The 16,613-nt window shown below is 40.8% G+C and overlaps 1 protein-coding gene across 9 annotated transcripts in view; it reads right to left on the minus strand.

The window, feature by feature from the left end:
• Ttll5 (tubulin tyrosine ligase like 5) overlaps positions 1-16,613 on the minus strand; it is a 316,364-nt gene that overhangs the window by 180,913 nt on the left and 118,838 nt on the right. For all 9 annotated transcript variants that reach the window (XM_023702383.1, XM_023702377.1, XM_023702375.1 and 6 more), the window contains 3 exons: positions 11,492-11,605; positions 11,150-11,241; positions 2,044-2,106 (listed from right to left, as the gene is read on the minus strand). In XM_023702383.1, the coding sequence (XP_023558151.1) occupies positions 2,044-2,106; positions 11,150-11,241; positions 11,492-11,605 (269 nt within the window). The remainder of the gene's footprint in view (positions 1-2,043; positions 2,107-11,149; positions 11,242-11,491; positions 11,606-16,613) is intronic.

Genomic DNA, 16,613 nt, shown 5'->3' on the forward strand with positions numbered 1-16,613 from the left:
AAAAAAAAAAAAAAATTCTTTTTTTTAAATGTATTTTTAGTACAGGGACTACAGGGTCTCACTACACAGATAGGACTCATAGTGATCCTCCTGTTTTCAGCCTCCCAAACTCTGGGATTACAGGTGTGCACCACCACACCCAGTCTCAATGGACAGCTCAGCACACCCTGGGGGCAGGGCCGGCATGGCTTGCCAGGGATAGAACCCGGGTCCCTGTACCTGTCTAAGCAGGGCTTTAGTCCGCTGAACTATTTGGCTGGCCCCTAAAAATAATTCTTAAATATCAAAATAATACTTGCTGAGATTAAAAAAATGAACTCTTATAAATAGTAGGACCAATTTAGAGGTACAGAAGACAATGTTTAAGAAATCTCCAAGAATGGTAGAGCATATGCCTAGTAAATGCAAGGCCCTGGGTTCAACCCTCACTACTGAAGCCAAGGGAAGAAGTCTCCGAGGACAAAAAGATAAGATGAGACAGAGGAGACAGAATATGGAAAAAATAAAAAATGTGGAAGATAGAGAAAAAATAATATCTTAAAAAATTCCACAAGAGATGAAGCAGAGAATAAGGGGAATGTTTCCCATAGTAGAAAGACTTAAATTTTTTAACTGAAAGGATTCACTCACTTTTCCAAAACCAAAATATTAAAAAATGACAGACCAAAACACATACTGAATTTGAAAGATAAACCTTGGGTCACAGCATGTGTCTACATGTCCCCTCAAGCCTCATGTGGTCACTACAGGTATGGCTTTTTCAGATGTGGCTGAATTCAGTGTGTGATGCTGGATTAAGGAAGTGTGACTGGTTTGGCAACTGGTTTGGCACCGCCTTAATCTAGGCAGCCCGGACACAACATCCGGGCTTGTCCTCTCCCTTGTTTGCTTTGCTGTCTTCTGCTAGCCATGAACTGGTTCTCCTCTTCAATTTCCCTCTGTAAAGCTACCCTTCCTTGGAGCTACCAAATTACAGACTGAAACCTCTACAAATTGTGAACTAAATAAGCCTCTTCCCCTTTAACTCTGAGGCAAGTATCACTTTAAATTGGAGCATTGAGAATGTCCAATTATTTTCTTCTCTTTCAATAAAATGTACTTTGAATAACTGTATAAAGCAAAGATAACTATTTTCCTGTATTCCAAGGATCTAATTTGCAACTAGATACTTGCCAGTTCATTATTTGTATATACAGTCAAACACTGAAGAAAATAAAAAACACTAAATGACAATGTCATTCTAATTTCATACTTTGGGGCTGGTGAGATGGCTCAGTGGTCTAAAGCACCAACTTATAACAAGCTCAGCAAAGCACAGGGACCGCGGTTCAACCCCCAGCACCACATGCCAGCCAGCCCCGCCCCCTGGTGGGCTGAGCTGGCCACACACACACACACACACACACACACACAAATAAATGAATAAAAAAAAAATAAGAAGTAACTAATTTCATACTTTTTTTTTTTTTTTTGCGGAACCGGGGATTGAACTCAGACCCTTGCACTTGCTAGGGAAGTGCTTATTCCACTAAGCCATCTCCCCGGCCCCTCATACTAATATTTTAGTGGCATAAGTTCTTGCATCATTGCATCAAGTGGGGGTCAGGCTAGGAGTCCAAAAGCCTATGTAGAGAACCAAATCATTATGCTAAAGAAGATCCAGAACCCTCCACCAGTGCTGCAAGGATGTCATTCTTCTTGTAATACGACTGCTTTGTAAGCAGCTTCCACATGTTTATGGGTGTAACAAAAGCTAAATGTTTCTGCCTTTGACTATTAACTAAAAACATTCCAATGAACCTATTTTTCACCGTAAAAAAAAAAAAAGAATGAGTTGGGATAAATTTTGGAAAATAGGATACTGTATTGTGAAGGTATTATATTAAAAGGTACAATGAAGAATAATGTTATATTATATCCTGCAAGGCTCTTTCTATCATAGGTTTCACATGAAGACTTCTATAAAGCTTCTCTCCTTCTTTTGTATATGTTCTCCTAATCTTATGATTGAACCTTAAATTTACAAATTCAGCCAATTCCCACCTGTCCTGGAAGAGGCGTGTTGCCAGCATATAGTTCATGGAAGTCTTGTGTTCGAGGTAGGACCTGAAGGACAAAGAAAGAAACCAGTTACCCCCTAAGCTTAGTTCAGGAAATATGGAAATAACCCTATGGACAAAGCACAACAGTGACAGCCTACTTATATGCTATTCCTAAAGAAATGTCTGTCTGTCTGTGTCTGTCTCTCTTTCTCACAAAAAGTCTATTTGTTGGGGAACTACCCACTCGGGCCCCCCCTCCTGTCCCTCTCTCGGGACAGGAGCTTTCTTTCTCTCAAGAAATATATTCTGCTCATTAAAAAAAAAAAAAAAAAAAAATTTGTTGTGGATTATGCCTAGCTGTCCCCCCCAAAGCCTCATGCAGCCATGAGGCAGACTTCTAGACTTTGTGATTAACTCATGATCCACTGGGATTATGGGTGTGAGCACTGCTGGGATTATGGGTGTGAGTACAGCCTGGGGCGGAGAGCCTGAATGCAACATGAGGGAGACGGACGTGCTCTCTGTAGCCATTGTTGCTGCTGCTCCTCTCTTGGCTCTCCCTTGTTCTTTGCTGTCACCACAAAAGGTTTCTCTGTGCCATGTGCTGAAACCTCCACTAACTGTGAGCTAAATAAACCTTTCTTCCTTCATTTTAGGTGTCGGGTATTTGTCCCAGCAATGAGAAAAGAGTAGCTAAGATACTTATCTAAGGTGACAAATGAAATAGTTGCTCAAATCACAATTTTAAAATGTGAAAGAAGCAGAAACGGAATAAACTGAGAAGAAGAAGGAAAATGGACTTAATTTTAGAACATAAAAAAGAGAAAAACGGGCAGTATTTCTTGGGTTAGGATAAACTGATACAGTAAATTCAGAAAATAAAACTGAAAAATAAAAAGAAACACATCAAATAAATGAAGAGGTTGCGGTAAGCTTGGGCACAGATGTACAAAGGGTATGGACACACAGCTAGGTGACTGCTGCAGTCCTGTTACTCCTCAGCTTGCGAGGTTCAGGGGCTCCCTGGTGTCCACTCCAGGAAGCACATTCAGAAGATGGATCACCTGTACCAACAATTCACACACACCTTTTCCACACAGTTATCCACACTAGTCCTGCCAGGAAGCCTCCTGGGAGTCCCCTCACACCACACCTTCCACAGATCCTTTGCCTCTGATAGTCACCGCCTCCCCACACCAAGCATCCACTGAACACAGCCTTCTGCAACAGGACCCTCCAATGTGCGGGGAAGACTCCTTGTCTTCACTCCATGCATGAGGATGCTGTCACACACTGCCTCCCAGAGTGAATTTCCTCTTCTAGGAAAGCTGCATGATGCTATTCACCCCTAGACAGATACCCAGGAGACACTTAGCAAAATATTTATAGCACAGCTATGCTTAGGAGTAAAGACCAGAAAGAAGTCAGATTCCCTTCCAAGAGAATGGAAAATCTGACAGCAGTATAACACAAAGCAAAGTGCAGTAAAGCACTGAGAAGGTGGGAAAGTGTACACAAAGTGTACACAACAACATGAATCTTAGGAATATAATGCTTAATGAACAAAGCAAGAGTATACAGAGTATGCCATTTGTTCCGAAAAAAAGTAATTAAGATTAAACAAACAAACAAAGACTAAACAAGAGAATTTTGCTTCTACACATGAGAGGATAACTGTTACAAGACCCACCCTGTTGGCACAAAAGGCTAGGAAAGATGCAAGACGTATGAAACAATTGTTTTTAGACACTAAACAGCTGGCAGCATGGACTATGATCTCTGATGGAAGAAAAAAGTGAAGTATGCCCCTACTCTTGTTCAATCTTTCTGCAATTTCCAGACTACACAGGAAGGAGGGGATTCAAGTAGAGCTCAACAGGGTATGAGACGACACGACAGAAATCAACGTTCTGCCAGGTGTGATGACGCATGTCACTAATCCCAGCACTTGGGAGGCTGAAGCAGGAGGAATATACAGGGTCTCACTACACAGCTCAGACTTGTAGTGATCCTAATTTTCAGCCTTCCCAGCACTGGGATTATGGGTATGGGTACTAGAGATCAAATGTGGTCCTCATGCTTACCTGGCAGGCACTTAGACCACCAAGCTATTTCCTCATGGTGGCAGGAGCCACCATGTCCAATCTTGGTGGCCAGCTCAATGTGCCTGGGAGCAGGGCCAGTGCAACATGTGGTGCTGGGGATTGAAACCTGGTCCCTTAGCTTGCCTAAGCATGCACTTAGTCTGCTGAGCTATCTCAACAGCCCTACCAATAATTTTAATAAAACATAACACTGCTCAAAACATCAGCAGGGCTTTCAAAAGGCAATAAAATCCAAATTCTCAATGTTTAACATTTATAATGTACAGCAGTGAATCAAAAATTACTGTACATTTAAAAAATAGGAAAAATGTGATCCATGATCAAAAGTGACTATAAATATTACAACATATTCACAAGACCTAAAATAAATGACAAGGGCCAACCAGACAGCTCAGTGGATTAAAGCGCCTGCTAAGGCAGACACAGAGACCAGGGTTCCATCCCCGGCATGCTGTGCTAGCCCCACCCCGGAGCACTCTAAGACAGTGATTGAGACTAGGTCTGGTGGCACACACCTGTATTCGCAGTGCTTGGGAGGTTGAAAACAGGATGATCACTATGAGTTTGACCTGTGTAGTGAGACCCAGTAGACCCTGTAATAAATAAAAAATAAAAAAAAAAGACAATAATAAAAAATGAACAAAGGAAGATAAAAATAAACTGCTAGGAATTCTACTGATGAGAAATAAAATATCTCAAAAAAAATTTTACTGTTAACTAAAGATTAGGCACTGCAGACAAAATAATGAATGGTTTTAAGTCACAAGAACAGAAAATCACTCAAAATCAATGAAAGGGAAAAAAGTCTGAAGAACTTAGCTAGAAAATAGCTAGAAAATAGCTAGACTTGTGGTAAAATAGAAATCAAGTTAACATACAACCCAGAGGCCTAGAAGAAGGAAAGAAAGAACTAGGAAAAAAAGGTTAAAGCAATGCTGGCTCCAAATTTCCAATTTTGATGAAAACTATATATAAATTTACAGTCCAAGAAGCTCAATAAATCCCAAACAGAAGAAATATGAAAAAGACTGTCATGGTTTGGAGTTTTACAAGGAGAACAACACAGTGCAGGACATATTTCATAAGATTATTTTAAAATGAATTACCCAAAGAATCATATACAAAGAGTGCAGGAAACCCGTCCATACACTAAAGACCAGACTCTAGCTGAGGGTCTGGATCCTAACATCCCGCATGAGTTCAGCTGAAAACCTAGACCTCAATACAATGCCTCCCACAAGTCCAGCTGGTGGCCTAGAGCCCACGACAATTCTCATGCAGGCCCACTTCATGGATCTGGGCTGGGAAGGCCCAAAGGTCAGTGGTGGAAGGCAGAATCTGGACCAGTGGGATGAAGGATCTGCAGCAGTGGGCTGAGGGATCCACACTAGAGCCAGGAAGCAACACTCAGGTAAGAACCAGAGTTCCTCAAAAGGTGCCACAGCCATTCTTAGGTTGACAGCGAGGTCCCAAAGCTGAGTTTCCATCAGGAAAGCCAATGTGACAAGCTTCCCCACAGGCTGAGCTGTGCACCATCTTCCCCTCCAGAACTATAAAGTGATGCTCAAGATGAGGACCAGAGCTCCCCCAAAGTGAACCACAGCATCCTCAGTGACAACAAGGTCCCAAGCACCTCCTCCACCGAGAACAACCAAGTTCACCAGGAAAGCCAACACGACAAGATCCTCAAGCAGAATAGCCTATGAGAACCAGTGGCTGCCAATAGTTCCCGAACAGCTCCCCAACAGCTGTATAATTAGCTTCCTTAACAGCCTCCAACAGCTTCTCCAGTTCTGCCTCTTATGCTGCCTGCAACAATCCTCACGTGGGCCTCCCATACCCAGCAACATGCTAGGTCAGTCCATCAGGATGTAGCAAATTGACCACCAGTCAGCAATCCACTACGCTGACCACAGTGCATCATGATCAAACTGTTGAAAATCAGTCACAATCATAGCAGGAAAGAAGATATTATATGCAAAAGAACAAGGATTAAGAATTGCTACAGATTCTTCCAAAACAGGTGCAAGCTGGAAGATGACTGAAAGATACTTTTAAAGAACTTGGGAAAAAGTGCTAATGAAGAAGTCATAACTAGTCCAAAAAAAAAAAAAAAAAAAGTTCAAACATGAAAGTCTTGCTGGATGTGGTGGCACATATCTGTTATCCCCAAATTTGGCAGGCTGAAGCAGGAGGATCACCATGAGTTTGAGGCCATTGTTCTGGGCAATTTCTTTGGGGCACGATTTCAAATTCATAGAGAACAACAGACAAGTGGAATTACAGTAACCTAAAAAGATTCTGCACAGCAAAGGAAACAACAGAGATAACCTATGGAATTAGAATATTTTCAACTATGTATCTGATAAGGAGTTAATACCTGCAATACATCAAAATCTCAAAATCTTTATGTTACAAATAATTCAACAGTAAGAAAACCCTATTTTTTTTAAAAAGCAAAAGACCTACTTAGACATTTCTCAAAAGAAGACATAAATGTCCAACAGATAAAGCAAAAATTTTCAAATTGCTATTATCAAAATGTAAATTAAAACCACACTGAGATATCATCTCATTCATATTAGAGCTGAGAGGACAGCTCCATTGTAAGGCACATGCTTAATACACATGAGGCCTTGGGTTTGATTCTTAGCATTAAAAATGAAAAGACAATAAATAATAAGTGCTGGCAAGAATATGGAGACAAAATCTTTATACACTGTTGATGGGAGTGTAAATTAGTAAAGCAATTATGGGAAACAGTATGGAAGTCCCTAAAAAAAAAAAAATTAGGAGCAATTGCCATACGATTTTGTAATCTCTTATTGGGTACATATCCAAAGGACATGAAATCAGCATGCTGAGGAACCCTCTGCACATCCATTCACAGCGGTCAGCATACAAGTCAACCTAAGTGTTGTTGGCAAATTAATGGATACTGCGGTACTGAGGTAAGATAGAAGAGCAAAAGCTAGGTAGGAAGGAAACAAGGGAAATCCTGCCTAAAAGTTCTGCTGTGAAGAAGACTGCAACTCTTGGGAAGTGGAAGCTGCCCAAAGGTATACATATCGGGGACCCCTCTGATTAAGTTTAGATTCCTTTCCCTCCAGACCCTTACAACCACCAATGGCTCTAAAGTCCATAAACTGGCTTACCTGAGGAAGTAAAGAACAAGAACTTGATACTAAGATAAAGGAAAAGGTTGAGAGAATTCAAGGAATGCCTAGAGAATTAGTTAAAAAGATCTGTTGCATGTCATAAAAAAAGAAAACATGGACTGGGCTCATACCTATAAAATAGGCAGTACCTTTCTGAGAGGTAGGCCACTTTTTCTTGTGGTTTCCACCCCCTCGAGGCAAGCATAATGTTCTCAGGTTCAGGAAATACGGTGCCTTTCTCTCCTGAGGCCTACACGAATTTCCTTGAGTGCATACTTTTAACTTTCTGCCTAATAAATCCCTTTATGCCTCTTACTAATGTGTCGTGAAAATTCTTTTCCTGTGATGGAAGTCAATGAACCTGCAAACTTACTTTACAGGTAGGGTGCTTTATATTTCTTATCTCTGTCTCACAAACCACTTTGGACCCTGTTCAGTGCAATACAGACAAATAATGGAATGGTTCCACCTCCACCAGAAAAAGGAACAAAGTCTTGTCATCTTCAGCAACACGGATGAACATGGAGATCAGGATATTAAGTGAAATAAGCCAGGTACAGAAAGATAAATACTACATGATTTTACTCACATGTGGAAGAAAAGCTTGATGTCACAGAAGTGGGGTGGGTGGAGGAAGAAGGGATGGGGTGCTACAGTTCAAAGGATAAATATTGCTAATCATAGGTTGGTAGGAGGAATAAGTTAAAAAAATCTATTATATAGCATGGTGAAGACAACTAATAACCATATGCTGTAGTCTTCAAAAAGTGCAAAGATATTTAAGTGTTTTCACCACAAAAATGATAACTGTGTAATGTATCTACTAATTAGCTGGTTTAAGCAAAATTTAACCATTCTATGGTGTATTAATATTTCAAAACATTATGTTGCACATGACAAATGCACACAACTTTATCCATCATTAAAAAAATTTTAAAGGTCAATCATACCTTTGCCAACATGGAAAAATTATACCATGCCAACATTAGTCAGAAAAAGACTGAAGTAGTGTGTATTAACAACAGCTAGGGGCTGGAGAGATGGCTCAGTGGTCTAAAGCACCTACTTGGAACTAGCTTGGCAAAGCATCAGGGACCGCGGTTCAATCCCCCAGCACCACATGCCAGCCAGCCCCGCCCCCTGGTGGGCTGAGCTGGCCACACACACACCTCTCTCTCTCTCTCTCTCTCTCTCTCTCTCTCTCTCTCTCTCTCTCAAATAAATAAAAAAAAAAAATTAAAAAAAAAAAAAAAACAACAGCTAACTAGACCTCAGAACAAATAATATTATCAGCGATAAACATTTCCTAACAATACGGAAATTAACTTATCAAGAAGGTCTGATAAGTATAATGCACATGTACTTCATAAAGAATTTCAAAATATATAAAACAGCAAAACTGATAAACCAAAAAGAGATTGGAAAGTTCACCAATTATGAGGGAAGATTTCAACACTAGTCTCCTAACAATTAAAAAAATTAATAATCTGAACCACACTCTGTCAGTCTCCATGAGCATGGACAGCCACAGCAACAGAACACACATTCTTTTCAATATACGTTACATTTACCAAGGTGAACTATATGCTGAGCCATGAAACAAATCTCAATGGATTTAAAAATACACAATTTATATCAAGTATGTTCTCTGACCTCAACAGAAATAAACTGGAAATCAGGAACAACAGGATCCCTAAGAAAACGCCAAATATTTTGAAAACTAAACAGCATCCTTCTAAATAACCCATGGGCCACAAAAGAAAATCAATGGGGAAATGAGAGTATTTTACATAGAATAATAGCAAAAACACAACAATTAAAACTTGTATCACTAGGCGCTGGGGAGATGGCTTAGTGGTATAAACGCTTCCTTGGCAAGCTCAAGGGCCTGAGTTCAATTCCCGGTTCTGCCAAAAAAACAACAACAACAACAAAAAAAAAAAACTTGTACCACTGACAAGGAACTTAGTTCATACAATAACATTTAATTTAAAACAGAGCTAGGGAGATAGCTCAGTGGCCAGTGCAAGGTCCTAAGTTTGTTCCCCAGTTTAAAAAAAAAAATTGTAGTCCTGCTATAAAAGCTATAATTACAAAGCTTCCAGAAGAAACAGAGTAAAAGCATTATAAAGTTGAAGATGGCAAAGATTTCTCAGAAAATACAAAATTCCTAAACCTTAATAAAAGCTACTGCTAGAAAAATGCAAAAACTAGCACCAGACTTGGAGAAATGTTCTGTATCTGACAAAAGAGAGCTTGTCAGATCAAAAGCATCCAAGTCCTTTAACCACAATCATACAATGATAAAAACACCAGTAGTGTATGAAGTGATGCTCAGCATCACTATTCCTCAGAGAAAAGCAAGTTAGATAGAACCATAGAGATACACAAGGTGAAGAACTGGGGAGGAAACTCAGTGGCTTAAGTGAGGTCCTGAGTTGAATCCCTGGCACCAAAAGAAAAAAAAAAAAAAAAAGCACGGCAATACTAAGTGTTGGCAGCATGAAAACTATCTGAAGGTCTCCTATAGTGGTAAAAATGGAAGACTACTATTGATCAGATGCCCCTCTGGTCTACCTTTAGCTACTCACACAGGAGAACTGAAGTCAGAAAGTGCACACAGGAAACTGTGAATGAACATGTTCACAGCAGCTTTCTTCACAACTGCTGCACAACAGACACAGCCCAAGTGGTCCACATGGGTGAACAGAAGAATAAGTTAAGGAATGAATAAGAACTTCATGCAGTATTCCAAATAAGTCTCAAAAGTACTGCGTTAGCCAGGTGTGAACAAAGCCCTTTTCTTTAAAAAGAACAAATACAAACAAACAAAAAAACCAAGCAAACAAATTATGCCAAACAAAAGAGACAAAAGAATTCAAACAGGACTGAAGACACAGTTCAGTAGTAGACAGCTTGCCTAGCAGGCACCAAGCCATGTTTAATCCCAGAACCACCAAGATTTAAAAACAAACAGAAACCCTATATATGAAAGAGTATACACACTGCATCATTCCGTTTACATGAAATTCTAGAAAAATTACAGAGCTCAGTGAGGCTGGGGTGACAGTAAGGATTACCCAAAAAGGTGGACAAAGGGATTTACAAAGATAGAATACACTATAACTGGATGGCAGTAGTTACACTCCGTGCTTGTATTTGTCAAAATAATCATCAAAATGTACACCTAAGCTGGGTGTGGTGGAACACACTTGGAGTCCCAGCATTTGGGAGGACGAGGCATGAGTTCCAGGCCAGCAGAGGCTACATAGTGAATTCCAGGCTCCCAGCCTGAAGTAATAGGGAGACTCTGTCTCAAAAAACAAAAACAAAATTTAACTTAAAATGGATACATTTCACTGCATGTAACGAGACCACAGTGATTAATAATAAATAATGTATTGCTTAGGCAGACAAAAATGATAAAGAAAAAACCCCAGCAACTTTACAAATCAAAGAAATGATAAACACATAATATGGGACAATTCCAACCATGGATATTGGGGGAAAAGCTAGGAAGGAAGGCGGGCACTAAAAGGGATTGGCTTGGCAAAGATGAGCCAAATTAAACTTGTTTTAAAAAAGTAGGGGCCGGGGAGATGGCTCAGTAGAATAAGCGCTTCCCTGGCAAGTGCAAGGGCCTGAGCTCAATCCCCAGTTCCACCAAAAAAAAATAAAATAAAATAAAAAACAAAAAAAGGAGAGTGTGGTTAACACTGCTGATGCTACTCATAGTTCCTGGGTTGAGTAATATACACAAAACAGAAAGGCTCCTCATGAGGAACAATGCTAATAGTGCTTCGACTTTTAAATATAGATTGAAAAAAAAAGGTAGTCACCTCACCCATAAATTTCCCATGTCTCTGATGTAGGAAATATGCGAATAAATCCACCTCTCCGATCATTCTCTTCCTTCACTCTCCGTAAAACTTTGATCTACATGGAGGAAGAGACAACGAACACCTATTTTGAAAACTGAAACCCATGTGGCTATAGGTCATAGATATGACTAAACCATGAAAGGGAAGAATCCATCCCATTTAACATATCTTCTGAGAAGAAACTTCTCCCCTCTTGAATCTCTTTTCAGTGTAAGGTACAAGTTTGTCCTGAACATTACCCATCAGTCACTTGTTTTCATGAACCCTGTGTTAGCCCACAAAGACTGACACGGGGTACTCTTTACCTCTTCCATGGATAGACCGAGCACAGAGCCACCTAACTTCCCTGCCATCTTCTCCCGGGCCGAGCCCATGAGGTTCTTCATTTCTGCATCACTAGCTGAGAGCGGACGGGATCGCTGGGGGGAAGAAAAGCAAATCAAAAACACAACACACTTTTTGTCATCTTTCTTTATTTCCCTCAACATCATTATCTTTCCTAACCACTGCAAACTCAAGCCTGTAGTCCAATTTTTATAATTCATCTCTTAACTTGAAACCCTGGGCAGCAGACAAAAGCTAGTAAATTCCAAAGTCAAGAAGAGAAAACAGAACAGGGAAAACACTAGCAATGAAGAGAAACAAACAACCCTGGCTTGAAAGAACATCCAGGATTTCAAGGATATGGGAAAAAAATCTGAAAATAGTTTCACAGAACAGTAAACTAGGGCCTTGGGAGATAGCTCAGTTGAATAAGTGCTTGCCTGGCAAGCGCGGAGTCCTGAGTTCAATCCCAGGTACTGCAAAAACAAAAACATAAACAAAAATGGTAAACTTGCATTTATTACTATAACTGGGGAAAGAGCATGGAGGACTGAGACCTAAGACACAAAATCAAGGAAAAAAATCTCTTATGTCAAAGATGGAAATAGTTGGGCTATGGGCTGCTTTAGAACTTGAGGGGAGAATACTGACGTAGAGGAATCCACTGTCACACAGAAGAGAGCTGTGACGAGGGACACACTGTGGAAAGCACTGTGGTTGCCGGACATTGAGACCTAAAATGAAGCTGGCTGCCCTTGGTGCCCCAATGGGGTGATCACGGCCATGGCCATCCTAGTTCCAACAAACGACCTGCAGGACTGCAGCCACCAAATGATGACCAGGCGCCATCTGAGTACAAAACTTTTAAGAGGCTTTGATGTCATGTCAAGAAAGGCAGTGAAGGAAATGATCAAATGGTAAGAAGTGTATGTGCTATTACTGAAACAGATGAAGTGACTGATGAAAACAAGGCCTGCCTACCATGTAGAAGAAATGAGGGAAGGAGAAGGGGAGAAGGGGATGTAAAAAGAATTAAGATGTATCATGTAAACGCACCATTCCTTCAGGATGAATGTAATCATGATGCACAGAGCTGGGCATGGTGGCACATGTATGCAACCCTACTCAAGAGGCTGAGGCAAGGTCACAAGTCCAAGGCCCACCTGGGTTACACAGGGACTTCAAACCCAGCCTAAACCACATAGCAACACCTGCCACAAAAAAAAAAAAAAAAAAAAAAAAAAAAAGCAGCACTGCAAACATGCACTAATGAAAACTTACATTTAAAAGAAAAAAAGAGAAATGACACAAGAACTATGGGTGCAAACTATTTCTTTAGCTTCTTTAGAAGAAACTTCAATAGTTACTAGTGCTTTTTTCTCTATGGTTAGACCATCTGTGGAAATGGTGCTCTCTCTTAAATTTGTATTTTAAAGCTCTTATTATCCATGGGATGGCATTTGGAAACAGGCCTCTGGGAGGACACTGAGATTCCATGCAGTCATGAGGGTAGGGCCTTGGTCTAACGGGACTGTCACCAGAGAGTTCACTCATCCCACATGTTCGGCTCCCCAGTGTGAGAACACATGAGATGGCAGCCAGCTACCAGGCAAGATAAGGTCTCACACAAAAGTCTACCTGGCTGGTATTTCCCTCTTAGACTCTTCTAGCCTCCAGAAATATAATTTCTGTTGCTTGAGATACCCAGTCAGTGCTATAGTGTTAAGACAGCATATATGGGCTAATATATCCATGTATACAAATCACCAATGACTTCACCTTTTAATATAAGGAACTCTGAACCATACTACTTTCAAAGCTAGCACAGGAGTTAAAAAATTAAACCAATTCCATGAGATAACTGCCTTAAGAAACCTAGGAAATAGCAGCTATAAGTAACACGTAGAAGCAGGAACTTGCATCAACTTAGCTTTTACTGTTGTATACTCAACAGCTGGAGTAGTGCTTGGCATGAAGTAGATCAATAAATATTTGTTGAACAAATAATGAATGAATGTGCTGACTTACAGATCTATCATGTTTAGAATTATAACTTGCAGAGAGATTTTTGGAAACATTTTAATTCCCTTTGATCACTGGGAATATGCTAAAGAATAAGGGCTGGAACAAAAGCGTAAATATGAGGAAAGTTTGAAGTTCAGAAAGGAAACCAACATAAGTAACACAACAACCACTTTTAAAACCTCTTTAAAGTGGAATGATTATTTAGAGTTTAGCACTGAAAAGCCAAAATAAATGGACAGTTTCAGTTTTCTCTCATGACCACACATTACTTACTGTTTGCCAAAAATACTCATGTAGTTCACATGACACAGCATGGCCTGATCAGAGCCGCAATAAGCCACTGGCAACGAATCATCCAGAGGCAAGCAACCTCCTTACCTGCTGCTACTTAAGGGTATTCTAAAATCACGTCAAATTATTTAAGAAGAAAGATAAGTATTCATTTAACGATATAATAAAGATTTTTCATAACACATTTTAGAAGAGAAGGAATGCTATTTAAAAGTGTTGATAGGGGCCAGCAAGATAGCTCAGCCATCTAAAGCACCTGCTTAGGCAAGCTTAGACAGGCTCAGGGGACTGTGGTTGATTCCTGGCACCACATGCCACGTCAGCCCTGCCCTCGAGGTGGACTGAGTTGGCCAAACAAACAAACAAAACAAAAAAGTGTTCATAAACTAAGATCTGTGGTATAAGGTCAATAACATTATTTCATGGTATAGTCATTATCTATTAGGATAGTTTTAAGGGAATATTGATTGTATAGGTCAAATCACTATTGAATGCTCCCTAATGAGTACTTCCAGTTTGAGATTTTTCAAAATGATTTTGAATATTCCTGGGTCCTAAAAATTGACATGAATTTGTTTGTCTGTCTGGTTTCGGCATTTTGAGACAGGGTCTTGGTACACAGTGGAGGCTGGCCTTGAGATCACTGTGCAGCCACGCTGGAACTCCTAGCAGTTCTCTCACTCAGCCTCCTGAGTACTGAGGTTAGCTCCTGTGTGCACCACCATACCTGGCAAAAATGATACTGTGACATTCTCTAAAGTGCTAAGCTAATGCTGGTTTGATTGTTTTTGTCTCTGTTCTCACTGTTTGGTTCTGTGAGCACTAGGTAATGGACTCACTGTCTTTCAATGAGTTACTTTCCCATCTCTTTTTAAAAATTTTTGCAAGTAAGGTCTTCTGATGCTGCCCAGGCTGGGCTCAAACTTGTGATCCTCTGGCCTCAGCTTCCCAGAGTAGTGGGATTATAGGTGTGCCTCACTGTGTCAGGCTATAATAATGAAAGCAGCATGAAAGCATTCTAAAACTTCTCTGCAAATCTTTTTCGAAGAGCTGTCTCCAGGCTCCTATCATCATTCCCAACTATTGCTTTGTGGTTCGGGGCCCATGATCCAGGCAGGGTCTTCGTACATAGTTTAGTGGCAGCTGTGCGCACAGCTGGACTGCTGCAGGTGCAAGGAGGCCTGAAGAGCTCCAGCCCGTGCTTTGACTGAGAGATCTGAGAGGTTTGAGAAGAAAGATATACCCTGAATTAGAGGCATGGATGAGAAAAAAGGGCAGAAAAGAGAGTGGAAGAAGAAAGAATAAGAAAGAAGACAGTATGTGGGCTGTGGGGCTGGGAGACTAAAGGATAAGCAATGTAACACAGTAGAATACTGTCATTTGAAAGGTCACCACAACTATCAAAACCAAGGGACGGCTGACCAGATAGCTCAGCGGACTAAAGCGCCTGCTTAGGCAGGCTCAGGGACCTGATCGATTGATCCCTGATCCCTGGAGAGATGTGCCAGCCCGGCCCCAGGGCATGCTGAGCAGGTGACTAAGACTGGGTGTGGTAGTGCGCCTGTAATTCCAGCACTTGGGAGGCTGAGAATAGAAGGATCACTACAAGCCTAATCTGTGTAGCGAGACCCTGTAGATCCTGTACTAAATACATGTTTAAAAAAAAAGGGAAAACCAGGCAAAATGCATGCTTTTCTATAGTTTTGGCTTGGACACATGTACTACACACTGAATGGTAGATATAATAAGCCTCATACTTCAAGGGAGAAAGGAAATAAAGCTCCTCTAAACTTAAAGGGAACCACTGCCACTGGTCATGGAACACAGTGATTTCAACTGGAAGGTGCTCATATCAATTTTTTTTTTTTAAACTGGGAAAAAAAGTATATATTTAGAATTAGCCAGCTGGACTCAGCTTAGATGATCACAGTTTTGTTGGCAACATCCAATGCATCATAATTGGGAGCGAGTTGAACACATGCCTTCTTCTCTCCATCAGGCCTGATTAGAGCACTGACCTTGGCAACATCGATGTCATAGAGCTTCTTCACAGCTTGTTTGATTTGGTGCTTATTGGCTTTGACATCCACAATGAACACGAGTGTGTTGTTGTCCTCGATCTTTCTCATGGCTGACTGTGGTAAGGGGAACTTAATGTTGGCATAGTGGTCAAGCTTGTTTCTCCTGGCGATGCTCTTCCAAGGGTATTTGGGCTGCCTCCAGAGCCGCAGTGTCTTGGGACAGTGGAAGCTGGGTGATGTTCGTATCTTCTTCTTTTTGTGGCTGTGGATGCTTTTCAGCACTGCCTTCTTGGCCTTCAAAGCTTTTGCTTTGGCTTCAGCTTTGGGAGGGGCAGCAGCTTCCTTGTTCAACTCTGGCACCATCTTGGTAAAAAGGCTCTCTACCACATCAATTTTAAACGCCGCCTTACTGCTAGGTAAGAATGCTGCTATGCAGAATGCATCAACAATATTGAATTATTGTTGCATACAATATACACTTCAGAAAACTTGCCAAAGTAGTAATGTTTTAAGTATCTACCTGGTGTTTCGAAGGAAGAACTAAGAATGTGAAATTTCTGAAACAAGGAGCCATGTGTCCCCGCTCAAGTCAGTAAGAAACATGCTGATCCAGAGAAATTCTTCCTAGCACAAGGGAAGCTGCGAAGTGCCAGGTATAAGAAGGCTTTGGCACAATGGATAGGCGAATGAAGGGGAGCTCTCCTGTACCGGAGGGGCAAAGACTAAATATGACACAGAACAAAGATAAAAAATGAAAATCTTCAGT

Source organism: Octodon degus, unplaced genomic scaffold (assembly GCF_000260255.1).
Source record: "Octodon degus isolate 3935 unplaced genomic scaffold, OctDeg1.0 scaffold00007, whole genome shotgun sequence".
Classification (NCBI taxonomy): domain Eukaryota; kingdom Metazoa; phylum Chordata; class Mammalia; order Rodentia; family Octodontidae; genus Octodon; species Octodon degus.